Source organism: Notolepis coatsorum (assembly GCF_963971535.1).
Source record: "Notolepis coatsorum genome assembly, chromosome: 7".
In the NCBI taxonomy this organism is placed as follows: Eukaryota; Metazoa; Chordata; class Actinopteri; order Aulopiformes; family Paralepididae; genus Notolepis; species Notolepis coatsorum.
Genome location: NC_140171.1, coordinates 70,375,040 through 70,387,550, shown reverse-complemented (window position 1 = coordinate 70,387,550; position 12,511 = coordinate 70,375,040). Strand labels below are relative to the sequence as shown.

At 43.6% G+C, this 12,511-nt stretch overlaps 1 protein-coding gene across 1 annotated transcript in view; it reads left to right on the top strand.

The window, feature by feature from the left end:
• Positions 1–12,511, top strand: part of lrba (LPS-responsive vesicle trafficking, beach and anchor containing) — a 622,382-nt gene that overhangs the window by 319,626 nt on the left and 290,245 nt on the right. Inside the window, 2 exon segments of the mRNA XM_084317903.1 lie at positions 950–1,014; positions 5,970–6,078. Of these exon segments, the coding sequence (XP_084174029.1) occupies positions 950–1,014; positions 5,970–6,078 (174 nt within the window).

Sequence of the window (12,511 nt, the reverse complement as noted above, 5' to 3'; positions counted from 1 at the left end):
CCGAAGGTGTTGAAACGTTGAACGGAACATGAGAGACGATGTCCGCCGACTTCCCTTCCTCCTCACCCTCCAACCCCCTCCAACCTTTTTCTCTCTCCCTACCGTTGCCCCTCTAGAACGGAGGATTTGAAGTCACACTCTGCTGCGGTTTAGTTCATTGCTTAGACTGACACCTCCAACCGCAACGTTTTTTTTTTTACGGGGGGGATAAATGCCCTCGCCTCACTGCTCTTTTCCTTCTTGTTTTTCTCTTAGCTAGCTAGCTTCCAGGCTGATTCCGCCGAATGGTCAGAAATTACTTTCTTTTCATGGAATTATTTAGCTTTATTAGATAGTATATGGAAGAGAGGGAGTCACAGGTCATGAGCCAGATTCAAACCTTTTCGAGTTGCAAGCACATGTTTCACACTTGTTGTCAGCTTGTTGTGTAAGCAGGTATTGGTCATGATGGTGATAGTTGCTTTAGTGAAGTTGGTCATTTTCCATGGTAGCCACCTGTGAAAGCAAGTGTCCTAGCTGGATGATTGATCCACTGATCTAGTAAGGACCGCTGCCTTCAAAGTGTGATGTAGAACACATTAGCGCTAGCTGGATAAGTCTACCGAAATTGTGGCTGCATTCAATTCTCTTCCGATGTAGAGTGTATGCAGCCATGAGGTATTGCATAGGCTCCTCTACATTGGAAATGAATTGAATGCAGCCGCGCTGCTAGACTTTCCTGCTTTCAGTGGAAAGGGCCCATAAGTATTGTTTTAGAACTCTCTGTACACCCACCAACATAACGGCATGTTCAATACAGAGGAAGAAAGACTTAACACGTGTTCCACAGATTCATGGAAATCAAGTAGAATTGTTAAAAAGATACATAATGCCCCCTTTTAAATAAAACGCATCTAAAACACACTATATATCCTGACGTCTGTGTGTGTGTTTGTTTGTTTATCTGCAGGAGTGGCAGAACTCCATCCAGAAGAACGCGGGTCTGGCCTTCATTGAACTGGTCAACGAGGGCAGGTTGGTATACTGGACCCCCCCCCCCCTCCTGCCGAACCCCACCTCTGACCCACTGATTCCACAGCGTTGACCTCTGGTTGACCTCTGGCTCCCCGCAAACGCCACCTCTTCATTATCTTTCTATCTGCAGCTCGTCAACGACCTTCTGCATCACTGGTCACCCCCCCACACACACACAGAGGTCCCCCAGGTCCCTCCTTGACAGTATGGGCTCTCCTACTGAGCATCCAGGAGTAAAGAAAATAAAATCAATGCTTGAGAGGAAAGAGGAGATGGGTAGGAATGAGGATGAAGGCCCCCAGAGTTCAAGGCTCCGTTCGATACCTGGTTATCCCAGCGGGGGGTGTGGGGAGAGGAGGTGGCGGGGGGCACTTGGGAAATCTCCCCTCGTTCTCTCTCTGTCCCTCACTCTCTCTTCCCTTCTCTTTCACTTAGCCCCTAACCCCCTTTTTACTTTGTCTTTTTTTTTTATCTTTTCAGATTGTTTCAATGATCCCCCTCTGCTTCTTTCTCAGTCTCTCACTCTTTATCCTCTTTTACGGTTTTTGTACTTTTTTGTTTCCATGTCCCAACTTTCCTCTCTCTCTCTCTCTCTCTCTCTCTCTCTCTCTCTCTCTCTCTCTCTCTCTCTCTCTCTCTCCCCCCTTTCCCCTCTCCCTGTCTCCCCCCCCTCTCTCTCCATACATCCTCTCTGTATTTAGTCTACTACTACAAATCTCATCCATTTCACAATTAAAGGGCCAGACTATCTTCCATTATTGATCCCTATAGCCTTTGGAATCAGCACCAGGATAGTCTAAGCTAACGCTAATGAGCACAGTGGCTCGTGCTCTGAGGAGGACATGCTGTGTAAATCCACTCTCGCCGCCACCCCATAATAACTCAAAGTCATTGTTACCAGTGAAAGTGCAGTGATGTGCAATGGGATCCTGTAACTCTACCCACCAACTCCCTGCTAAGAGCCGTGTGTGTGTGTTCGTATTGTGCGTGTGGTATGTTTCTGTTCAGTGTCTTGAGTAGGTATGTAATATGATAAAATGGGAAGATCTGATCCAGCTCTGTGGTTTAGCTCTGGTATTTATCCCAAACACTGTATACTGTGTATCATGGCTTGCTATGGTGGCGGTCTCTCTCTAGTTCTGTTATCACAGAATTCACCATGATACAAACAAACAAAAATGCAACATGCATTGCGAAGCTTAAAAAAAAATATTGTAATGCAATTGTGGGATATTGCTAAATACACCTGTGTAACTGCATTGATCATTACTATCTATGGCAGGGGTGGGCAATTAACTTTTACAAGGGGAACACATGAGAAACCTGAACTGTGTTGGAGGGCCAAGCCAATGATAACTTGAATTTAATTCTGCTCAATATTCATTATCTCCCATTGTACAAATTTACCGTGGGCCGGACACGGACGCCCAAAGGGCCGGAAGTGGCCCGTCGGGCCGTAATTGCCCAGGTCTGATCTATGGCATGGCTCATTGTCACATCAAGGAAACTAGACATGCCATATCTACATACTTGTTCAAAGTGGCATAGCTTAACTTGTAAACACTTCACTTTTGTTTATATTCCGGTGCTTTCTATTGTTATATAGTCTACATGCTGAATACATTTCCGCCAAGTCAAATGTATTTGTATAGCCCAAAAAAGTTGTCTCGATGGGCTTCACAGATCAACAAGTAACATCACAATAATCCACAATAAAAATAAAAAACATAAAATCCACAATTTTACAACATCCCCAGACTTTCCCCAATGACGATAAGGAACAACTCTCTGTAACCTAGCAATAGGAAGAAGAAAAAGAGGAAGGAACCTCAGATGGGCAATTCAAAGGGGATCCCCCATCAGGGTCTCTGTCATTTAGTTAAAATAATAATAGAAATAAGAACAATAAGCACAGGAATATAAGCGCTGGTATGATAAAATATGCTGATGCCCCAAGGTCACTATACCCTGGGGGCAGGAGAACCACTCGGATCCAGTTGAAGTAGAGCGGGCACAGATCCACCACGCCCGCGGTGCTCAGATCTAGTTTGAGGTAGAACAGCCTCATGTAACGTCAATTTTCGCCATTTTCTTCTGCTCTCACAATGTTTATATCCCATCAGTGTTTCACATTAGGATCTAGCATCCCAATAGGCCTTTCTGTTTACAGTTTCATTCAGTAATACAAATAATACAAATAGAATAGACAGAGTAAAAACAAAGTGCGGTTGGATTCAGTTTAAAAATAGGCTAAAAAATATTAAATGGAACGGACATACAACAGGGTATTTAACATACAACAGAGCAGTGCATCAGAAGAAGTAAAAAGTGTGATACAATAGTTCAATTTTGAATTACAATGAGCAGTGCTCTTAGAATTACAGTGCATAGAACAGACACATGAATTTGATAGGAAGTGTATAAACGTAGGTAGGGTAAGAATGGTGCAGGTAAAGTACAATTTGTGTCAGGATATCCCTGATGTTTCATTTAAATGCCTGAGCAAAGAGATGTTGAAGATGTTTAGCGAGTTGGCTTCCCTGATGTTTTGGGGTAGTTTGTTCCATAATTTTGGGGCATAGTTGATAAAGGCTGCATTACCGATCCTCTTTTGACTGTTTCTAGGAGCCTCTAGTAGTCCAGCAGCTGATGATCGCAGTGTTCTTGCTGGCCTGTAATTTATTAGAGTGTTGGCGATGTAGCTAGGTCCCTGTCCATTTAGAGCTTTGTATGTAAGGAGAAGGTCGGTTGGTGCGCCTGTACAGCAGAATCAGGAAGTATTGGGGGCAGCGTGAGCCTCCCACTTGTTACTCCTCGCCACTGAGAGATTGCGCTGTTCAGGTGAAAAGATGCGACAGCTGCCTCCTTGTGTACCGGAGGGGACACGTGATGCAAGGCTTGGTCTTCACTGCAGCCGACCAGTGGGAGGCATAGTCTAGCAACGTTCGAGACAGGGGAGGGGAGAATTGAAGGGAGAATTGGCGAGGCAAAATTGGGATGGGAGAAAAATAGAAAAATAAGGAGAAAAAGTGGATATAAAAAAAAACTTTACAGCACTGACAAAGTTGAACAAAGTGCTGTACAAGTCCCAAAAAAAATCTATTTAAATGTAATCTTGAAACTTCTAATTCAAATCGAATCTCGGCCCGAAGCTTCGGATTCCAATATTTTTTTCGAAGGTCAGCCCTAAGCTGAAGCCTCTCTGTGGTTTTCTTAGGGAGACCTGTAAAAAGTGTGTTACAGTAGTCTAACCGGCTAGATATGAATGCATGAATTAGCTTCTCAGCATCATTTTGATTAATAAATGGTCATACTTTTGCTATATTTCTGAGATGGAAGAACGATGTTTTGGTTACTCTTCTTGTGTTCACCGCCACCCCCGTTTTCTCCTACTATGCTATATAGTGACAATATCTTCAACTAGTGGTGAAAAGCTCCCGTCGGATGCCTTTTAATTTCACTCCGGTTGTGAGCCCAGTATCATTATACAGTATGTTGATGAGCGTCTCCTTGCTCCACTGTACGTCTGAGCTGTATAAAGACAGACATGTGTGTTTTACATGAACCATAAGTTTGCACCTCCATCATGTGTGTGTGCGAGGTCGCAGGGCATCATAAAGAGAAGCGTTTGCCAGGTTATTGATGGCGGAGGGCCTGAGGGGGCCAAGCAGAGGCTCCGAAGGCCCCCAGAACCTCCGCTCCCCTGCTGCCCTGCGCTGAAACAGCAGGCTTGGGTTACAGCCGGCCCCTGGCCCCCCGACCCCGCAGTCCCACTTCACCCCTCCTCTCCTTCGTCCCCCCCCCTCCTCACCGGACCCCAGCCTGTTATTGTTCCACTTTGCACAGGCCTGACCTCTGGGTCTGGAGAGTAGTCCCCCTGAAGCACACACATGCACACACACACATGCAAACACACACACACGCACACACGCACGCATGTTTTATTAACACAGATAAGCAGTGGGAGGGGGGAGAAGCTACACATGTAGCAACATGGGCAGAGGTCCTCCCCCTCTTGTCAGATGCATATCATTAACAAATCAATTAGCACTCGCACCGCAGTTAAAGAGGAACCTCTCTGGTCTCGTCTCCTAAATTAGATTTCCTGCTCAATTTGCATGGTCCATTTTCACAGTTTTATGGATATTACACGGCTATCCCCTGAATGTTTTTTCTAGCTCCAAGCTACTGGAAGGTGTTAAACAGATGTTGTTTTAAATGTACTAAAGCTCAAAGGGCTTAAAGAAGACTGTAGAACAGTGGTTCTGTTCGTCCTCCTATGCTAGGACGAATTACATCTTAATAACATTACAGCCCGAGCTCTGTGGTATCTGGTTTTTAGCTTAGGGTTAGAGGGTTGTTCATGTTCACAAATATCAATCAAACAGACCATGACCTCAGGGATAAGTAAAGCCAGACCGATATTTGGGAGTGAAAAAACCCGATATTGATATACAGTATATATATCCGGCATGTTTAGCAAGGAACCCTCAAATTTGGTTATCAAAGAGTTGTGATAAAGATAAAATATGTTTTGTATTGAATTTTTGTATTCAATGCACTGGAGCCATAACAGTAAACTTCACAGGAACTTTCACAGTAAACTTCACAGGAAATTAAATGACTAAGTAATAACTATAAATTACACCATTTCTGATATTTTTTTTTTGCATTACGTACTGTAAAAAAAAATTAAGTTTGCATATCGGACAACATTTGCCGATAGTGTTATATCCATGATAAGCCATAGACTTTAGGGATAACATATTTCAATTATTTAATCCAGATTTTAGGATATTCTTGTCTAACACATATTTAAGACCTTTATCAATTATTGACTGGATGAAAAGGATCCTGATCCTCCTATTGAAATCAACCCTTTGCAGCATCCTGAATAGCAAAGATATTATCTGTACACACCATTATTCCTGATGTATGAGTTTCTCTCTCTCTAGATTGCTGAGTCACACCATGAAGGACCACTTGGTGCGTGTGGCCAACGAGGCAGAGTTCATCCTCAGCCGCCAGAGAGCTGAAGACATCCACAAACATGCAGAGTTTGAGGTGAGACGCCGAGTTTCCCAACATAGGGTCCGCGGACCCCCCGGGTCCTTGACAGGGTTCCAAGCGGTCCACAGAAAAATGGGGAAGAGTTCAATTTCACTATTGCATCACTAAAGGTTAAGGCCAGTGGAAGAATATATGAGTGACTATTTTGCTTCTCTTTCCCCACTGTGATCTGCTATGGAATTCTAGACTTAATCACATTCAACAGCAAAAAGTACTTTCAGGGCAGCTCAGCCTAAGGACTCGCCTACCACCGCAGAGACCCAGGGTTCAAATCCCCATGTCAGCGGTACCTTGGTCAGTCGTCCCTATTAACACAATAATGGCAGGAAGGGTAGGAGTCCTGGTTGTTGCAATAGCAATGGTCAGTCAGCCTGCCTGGTCAGCAGGGATGAGATCTGGGGGAGATAGCGCAAACCTCTGCGAGTGAAACTTCTTGCGGTCAGGTGAAAAGAAGCAGCTGGTGACTCCATGTATTGGAGTAAGCGATGTGATGGTCTACACCCTCCCTAGACTGACGGTAGTGTAGTCTACACCCTCCCTAGACTGACAGTAGTGTAGTCTACACCCTCCCTAGACTGACAGTAGTGTAGTCTACACCCTCCCCAGACTGACAGTAGTGTAGTCTACACCCTCTCCAGACTGACAGTAGTGTAGTCTACACCCTCCCCAGACTGACAGTAGTGTAGTCTACACCCTCCCCAGACTGACAGTAGTGTAGTCTACACCCTCCCCAGACTGACAGTAGTGTAGTATACACCCTCCCCAGACTGACAGTAGTGTAGTCTACACCCTCCCCAGACTGACAGTAGTGTAGTCTACACCCTCCCCAGACTGACAGTAGTGTAGTATACACACCCTCCCCAGACTGACAGTAGTGTAGTCTACACCCTCCCCAGACTGACAGTAGTGTAGTCTACACCCTCCCCAGATTGACAGTAGTGTAGTCTACACCCTCCCCAGACTGACAGTAGTGTAGTCTACACCCTCCCCAGATTGACAGTAGTGTAGTCTACACCCTCCCCAGACTGACAGTAGTGTAGTCTACACCCTCCCTAGACTGACAGTAGTGTAGTCTACACCCTCCCCAGACTGACAGTAGTGTAGTCTACACCCTCCCCAGACTGACAGTAGGGTAGTCTACACCCTCCCCAGACTGACAGTAGGGTAGTCTACACCCTCCCTAGACTGACAGTAGGGTAGTCTACACCCTCCCCAGACTGACAGTTGGGCAGCACATCGACCAGGGGGCAGGGATTGGCATAACAATTAAATTGGAATGGGGAAAAATAAGAAAAAGATATATAGACAGTATATATATATATATATATATATATATTAGGGGAGTAAAAGTTAGCACGTTAATAATGCATTAATGCAAATGTGTAATAATGCCAACAATTATTTTGACTCATAAAATATATATATATTTTTTTTTAAATAGTCCATTTTAACTACTGACATGCATTTCTTGTATGTATGCATCTGTCCCTCTCTGTAGCCTGTCTGTCCCTCTCTCTGTAGCCTGTCTGTCCCTCAAGCTTGTTTACATTGTCAGATGACAGCAGCTCGCTTCTTCTGAACATTATGCCCACAATGGGTCTCATTCTCGAACGAAGTTACGACAAAATATTTCTTAGCCAGATTTCGGCCTATTTAAGACATATTAGGGCTGGGAGTGGGAGTCTTCAAATTTTCCTGAGATCTTATTTGAGAGCAGATCTAAGAGTGCTGAGGAGCACACTTAAATATGCTCTCAGCCCACTATCAAATCTCATGATTGATTGACTAATTTAAAATGTTATTATAACTTGACAGACTGTGTTCTCATAGTGATTCCTTCACGTCAACGCTACAGGCCTCCTTGGAATTAATTACTTAATCATAATTAAAATAAATATGACAATATTTGTATGATAAGAAATTACAAATTTGATGTCGGAAAAATAAATAATATGGATTCATCTGATCACAGGGCAGCTGGATTAACCATATCTGAACCAGCTATTTTGGACAAATAATTACTCAGATATTCAAACACAATTATGCAATTATTGTGAAATTATTGAAAATAATAATAATTGAATGCCTTCTGTGGAATTTATTTCTTATTTGTTACACATCTGTTTTAATGATTAATTATATACATTTGAAAGAATGCAGGTCAACATGCAATGTATCCCATTGATTGGTATACAATGGGACAGACCTTTGTTTGATTGATTGATTGAAAACTTTATTAACAGATTGCAGAATGGGTACAGTACCGTACAGCTCAATTACATAAGGGGATGCAGACCAGAGAAAGAATTTCGTCTTGTTTACATCAGGGTCCCCCATTTTCAATTCATCATAACATATATGACACACATGACACAGATAGACAGTACTGCTACATCTATACATTTATGACATACCAGATTTGCAAATACAGTACTGTTTGTGATACAAAAAGAGTCCAGAAAAGAGAGTACATTTGACGTAGAAACTGTTGGAGGAGGTTGGGTAGGGATGGGTGGGGGATAGACTTACACTGTACAAGCAAAACTGTACATTGGAATATTGACAAAACCATACTTGGTCATTTACTGTACATTGGAGGGGGTTGATATAGCTATAAACCTGCATTCCTTCGAATATATCATGAATCAATTAAACTTATATTGAAATACACTATATAGCCATAATACACCAACACTGAAATGACAGTGGATAAATAAATAAGAACTAAAGCTAATCGGTGGAAATAGACTGCATTAATATTCCATAACAAGTCTTGTGTGCGCCTACGAATGAACAGTAGCCTATAGGCTTATGGAATAATAAGCCATACTGCGGTCATTCATTACGCCCGCCGTAGGCTATATATATTATGTCATTCATTCATTCATTCATATACAGTACTGCGCGCGCGTGTGTGTGTGTGTGCGCGCGCTGCGGCAGGTGTGTACCGCGAGCTGTATATGATGCCAATACATTAATCTAATCTAGTTTTGATGGGCGCAAGCGTGATTACGAAACCTAGCCGCATTTCTCAGAGACGCTCTCTGATTGGCACTGACTGACGCTAGGTTTCGTAATCACGCGGCTCGCAAAGCACTTCCGCCATTCCATTTCACACAGCTGCGTCACCAGTTGCCTTATAAGGAACTATGGAGGCGGTGTTTTGTATGCAAATGAGCTGAACGGGAACGCGCTTTGGAGTTTACGACAGAATGCCATTCTCCAAGCAGATATCAGATCATATAATTTCTGCGACCGTTTCAGCCACTTAAGACATATCTCCAGCACGTTCAGGACTCAGAGTGTACTTGTCATAGATTATGTCTCAGTGGTTCCAAGATAAGTCTTCCAGAATATATCTTTGGAAAATTTTCAGGAATGAGACCCAATGAAAATAACCTCTCACATGGTACTGTGTGAGAGCGAGAGAGAGACCTTCACATGGTACTGTGTGAGAGGGGGAGAGAGACCTTCACATGGTACTGTGTGAGAGGGAGAGAGAGACCTTCACATGGTACTGTGTGAGAGGGAGAGAGAGACCTTCACATGGTACTGTGTGAGAGGGGGAAGAGAACCTTTACTGTACAAAAGTACATTAGTCAGTAAGTAAGTGATTCCAGTGGACTCCATTCAGTTGGATTTGTGACACTGTTTTGATTCCACATGGTAGAAGGGGATGTTTTTGTGCCCCTTTATTTTTTCCCATGTGAGGTTGGACACAATTACATTGTGTGATTTGCTTTAGAAGTGCAAGAGATCCAGGGATGTCTGTTGTTGTGGTCCATCGTTTGGTTTTAATCCTTAAAAAAACTAGATGTTTTAGTGAACCTTTATGGGAGTAAAGTTACTACAGTACTACTTTGTGTGAGTACTCATATTACTGAGTAATGTTACATATAGCAGGTCAATATGGCCTTTTGTTCTTGTTGTTGTTGCTTATTGGGCTTTGCCATGTTATGATTATTTGCAGAATATTTATTTTATGCTAAATGCAGTACCTTTTGTTTTTTGGTTATTTATTGTATTTAATAAACATACATTTGCATAAAGCAAGCATATCTGGCCACTCCCATGTTGATAAGAGTATTAAACACTTGAAAAATATCCCTTTGATATACCAATTTAGAAATAAAAACGGAAAAATCTTTAACTCATTCTGCGCCATCGCTTAATGCGCCAGAGGGCGCTATTACGCCAGCGCTGTAAGTCAATGGGGCGCTTTGTTCACTTGCGAGTGCTTAAAATATATCTTATATTATATCTATGGGTCTAATACACCCATCGACTGTCAGTGAGTTGCTTCCAGTCAACATCCACGAAACAGATTGTTTTTTCATCTGTACATTTCCGTTTTATACCGTTTTGAATATGAATATAGTTTGGGTGCTTCTGAGTAATTCCAGGGAAAGACGCGATAATAGCGTTTTAGTGGAATACACTAAACACGTTGTCATTTTTCGCCTGATTATCAAATCTTCCTGAAATCAATGCTAGATCATCATTATATTTATTATCCTTCCTCATGCAAGAATGAAAAGAGCCCTGGACCGCGGCGCACCCCCCCCAGCCCCCCCCCCCCTCCACCTCTTGCACCCAACGGCGCACAGCCACACACACAGAGACAGCGTTGATCGGGGTAGAAAGGAATATCAGATCAACGATCAAATTTATATATAGTGTTCTTACCTTGTATCTGATATAATGCAAAAGAAATAATCCAATTATCTGATCGCCATTCCAAATACTGCTCGTGGAGGTCTGTCCCACATTACCGACTGTTACACATGAAAGGGCGGGCGGGGTTACTGTTCCATGCCATCGTTGTTGAGGCCTACCTCGCCTGAGTATTTAAACCCCGCCCGCACGGCTCGGATTGTCCCAGAAAAGAAACTACACCATTCCCAATGGAATGCAATACCAGCTGGAAGGCGTAGGCGGCGGTATTTGCCCTTTTGTGAGCTCGGACCCATTCCCAACAATAACATCAGGCTGGATGGATGAAAATGAATGGATATAGCTAATAAAAGAAATAACGACCAAAACCCGACTATACTCGTGATTGGCGTTGAACGGTCTGCGAGTTAACCCGACTATACTCGTGACTGGTGTTGAATGAGTTAATGGGAATGACAATGAATGTAGCCATAAAGGTATGGTTTCTTCACACAGAAAAGATTGTCTTTAACTAACGTTATTACTAACTCGCACACATGCTCAGACTACTACAAGGTTAGTATTTGTTTCTTTCTATTTGGTTTTATTTCTGATACTATGTATACATGCAATTCAAAGGCTGTGTTTTCAGACTAATTGGTCAGCAGAGGTCAGTAAACTGTTCCAGTTATAAGCACTGTAAGAGCTGTTCTGCAGGCTGGGTGATGTCTGGGCAGAGAGCTAGTCTGCATAGGAGTGTGATACTCAACAGAGTCACAGGGAGAGAAAAAAGCTCTCCTGACATCATAGGATGTTTGCCGTGTAGAGAGGAAACGTTGTGAGCGCAGAACTGGATAATGATTGAATTCTACATTCAAGCCAAACACGACTCTCGACGTACGTTCTGGTGTGAGAGATTACCGCCTTACTGTCGCAAACATTGGAACAGCGTCAGGGCTAACCGCGACGCTAGAGTAGAATGAAGTTAGACTCGGAACAACATGAACTCACAAAGGGGTTACAAAAAGACCTTTCCTCACCTTTGTCCCGTGAAAAAAAACGTCACCGCAATTTATTTATCTTTTCTGTAAAAGCCCCAGGAGCCTAGGGCGCGCGCGGCCCTGTGGGGACAATCGGGTTCTGTTTGTAGTGTTTAGGCCACATCGCAATAGAACCGGCTTTGGTAGTGGAGGTTTTGATAGTTTGAGTTTCTTTTTTGGTGTGTTCTGTCTGGCTGGATTTAATGAAAATAGTTGAGGGGTAACACACACTCTGGGGTGAGAATATGGAGGAGTTGACCCACAGGGCTTTAGTTCAGAGCTGTCAGTCAGGTTCTCTAGAGCTGTCACAGCAAACCCGGAGCGCAAATGTTTACTTTTCAAACACGACCCTATGCTACATGGTAATAATCCCGCACGCACGCACACACAGAATCGTGCACACATACGCGTTCAGTACATTCACATGCGCGTACATGCCACATACACACAATCATCACACACAGAAGTAGTTTGAGGCTGGGGATCACGCTTGGCACGTATCGCTAGCCAAACATACTGTAGTGTTAATTTATCCGCGTGCCTCTCAGTCTAGCCACAGACTCACCTCCTCACCCCACCCCCTCCCTCACCCCACCCCTCCCTCCCCTACCAGCTCAGACACACAAACGTTGCCATTCACATACAGCTGCAGCACCATCTCTGATCCTGACCCATGGGCACCCCTTAATGCCCCCTGCCCAGCCCTGCCCTGCTACGCCCCCTCACCTCCTCTC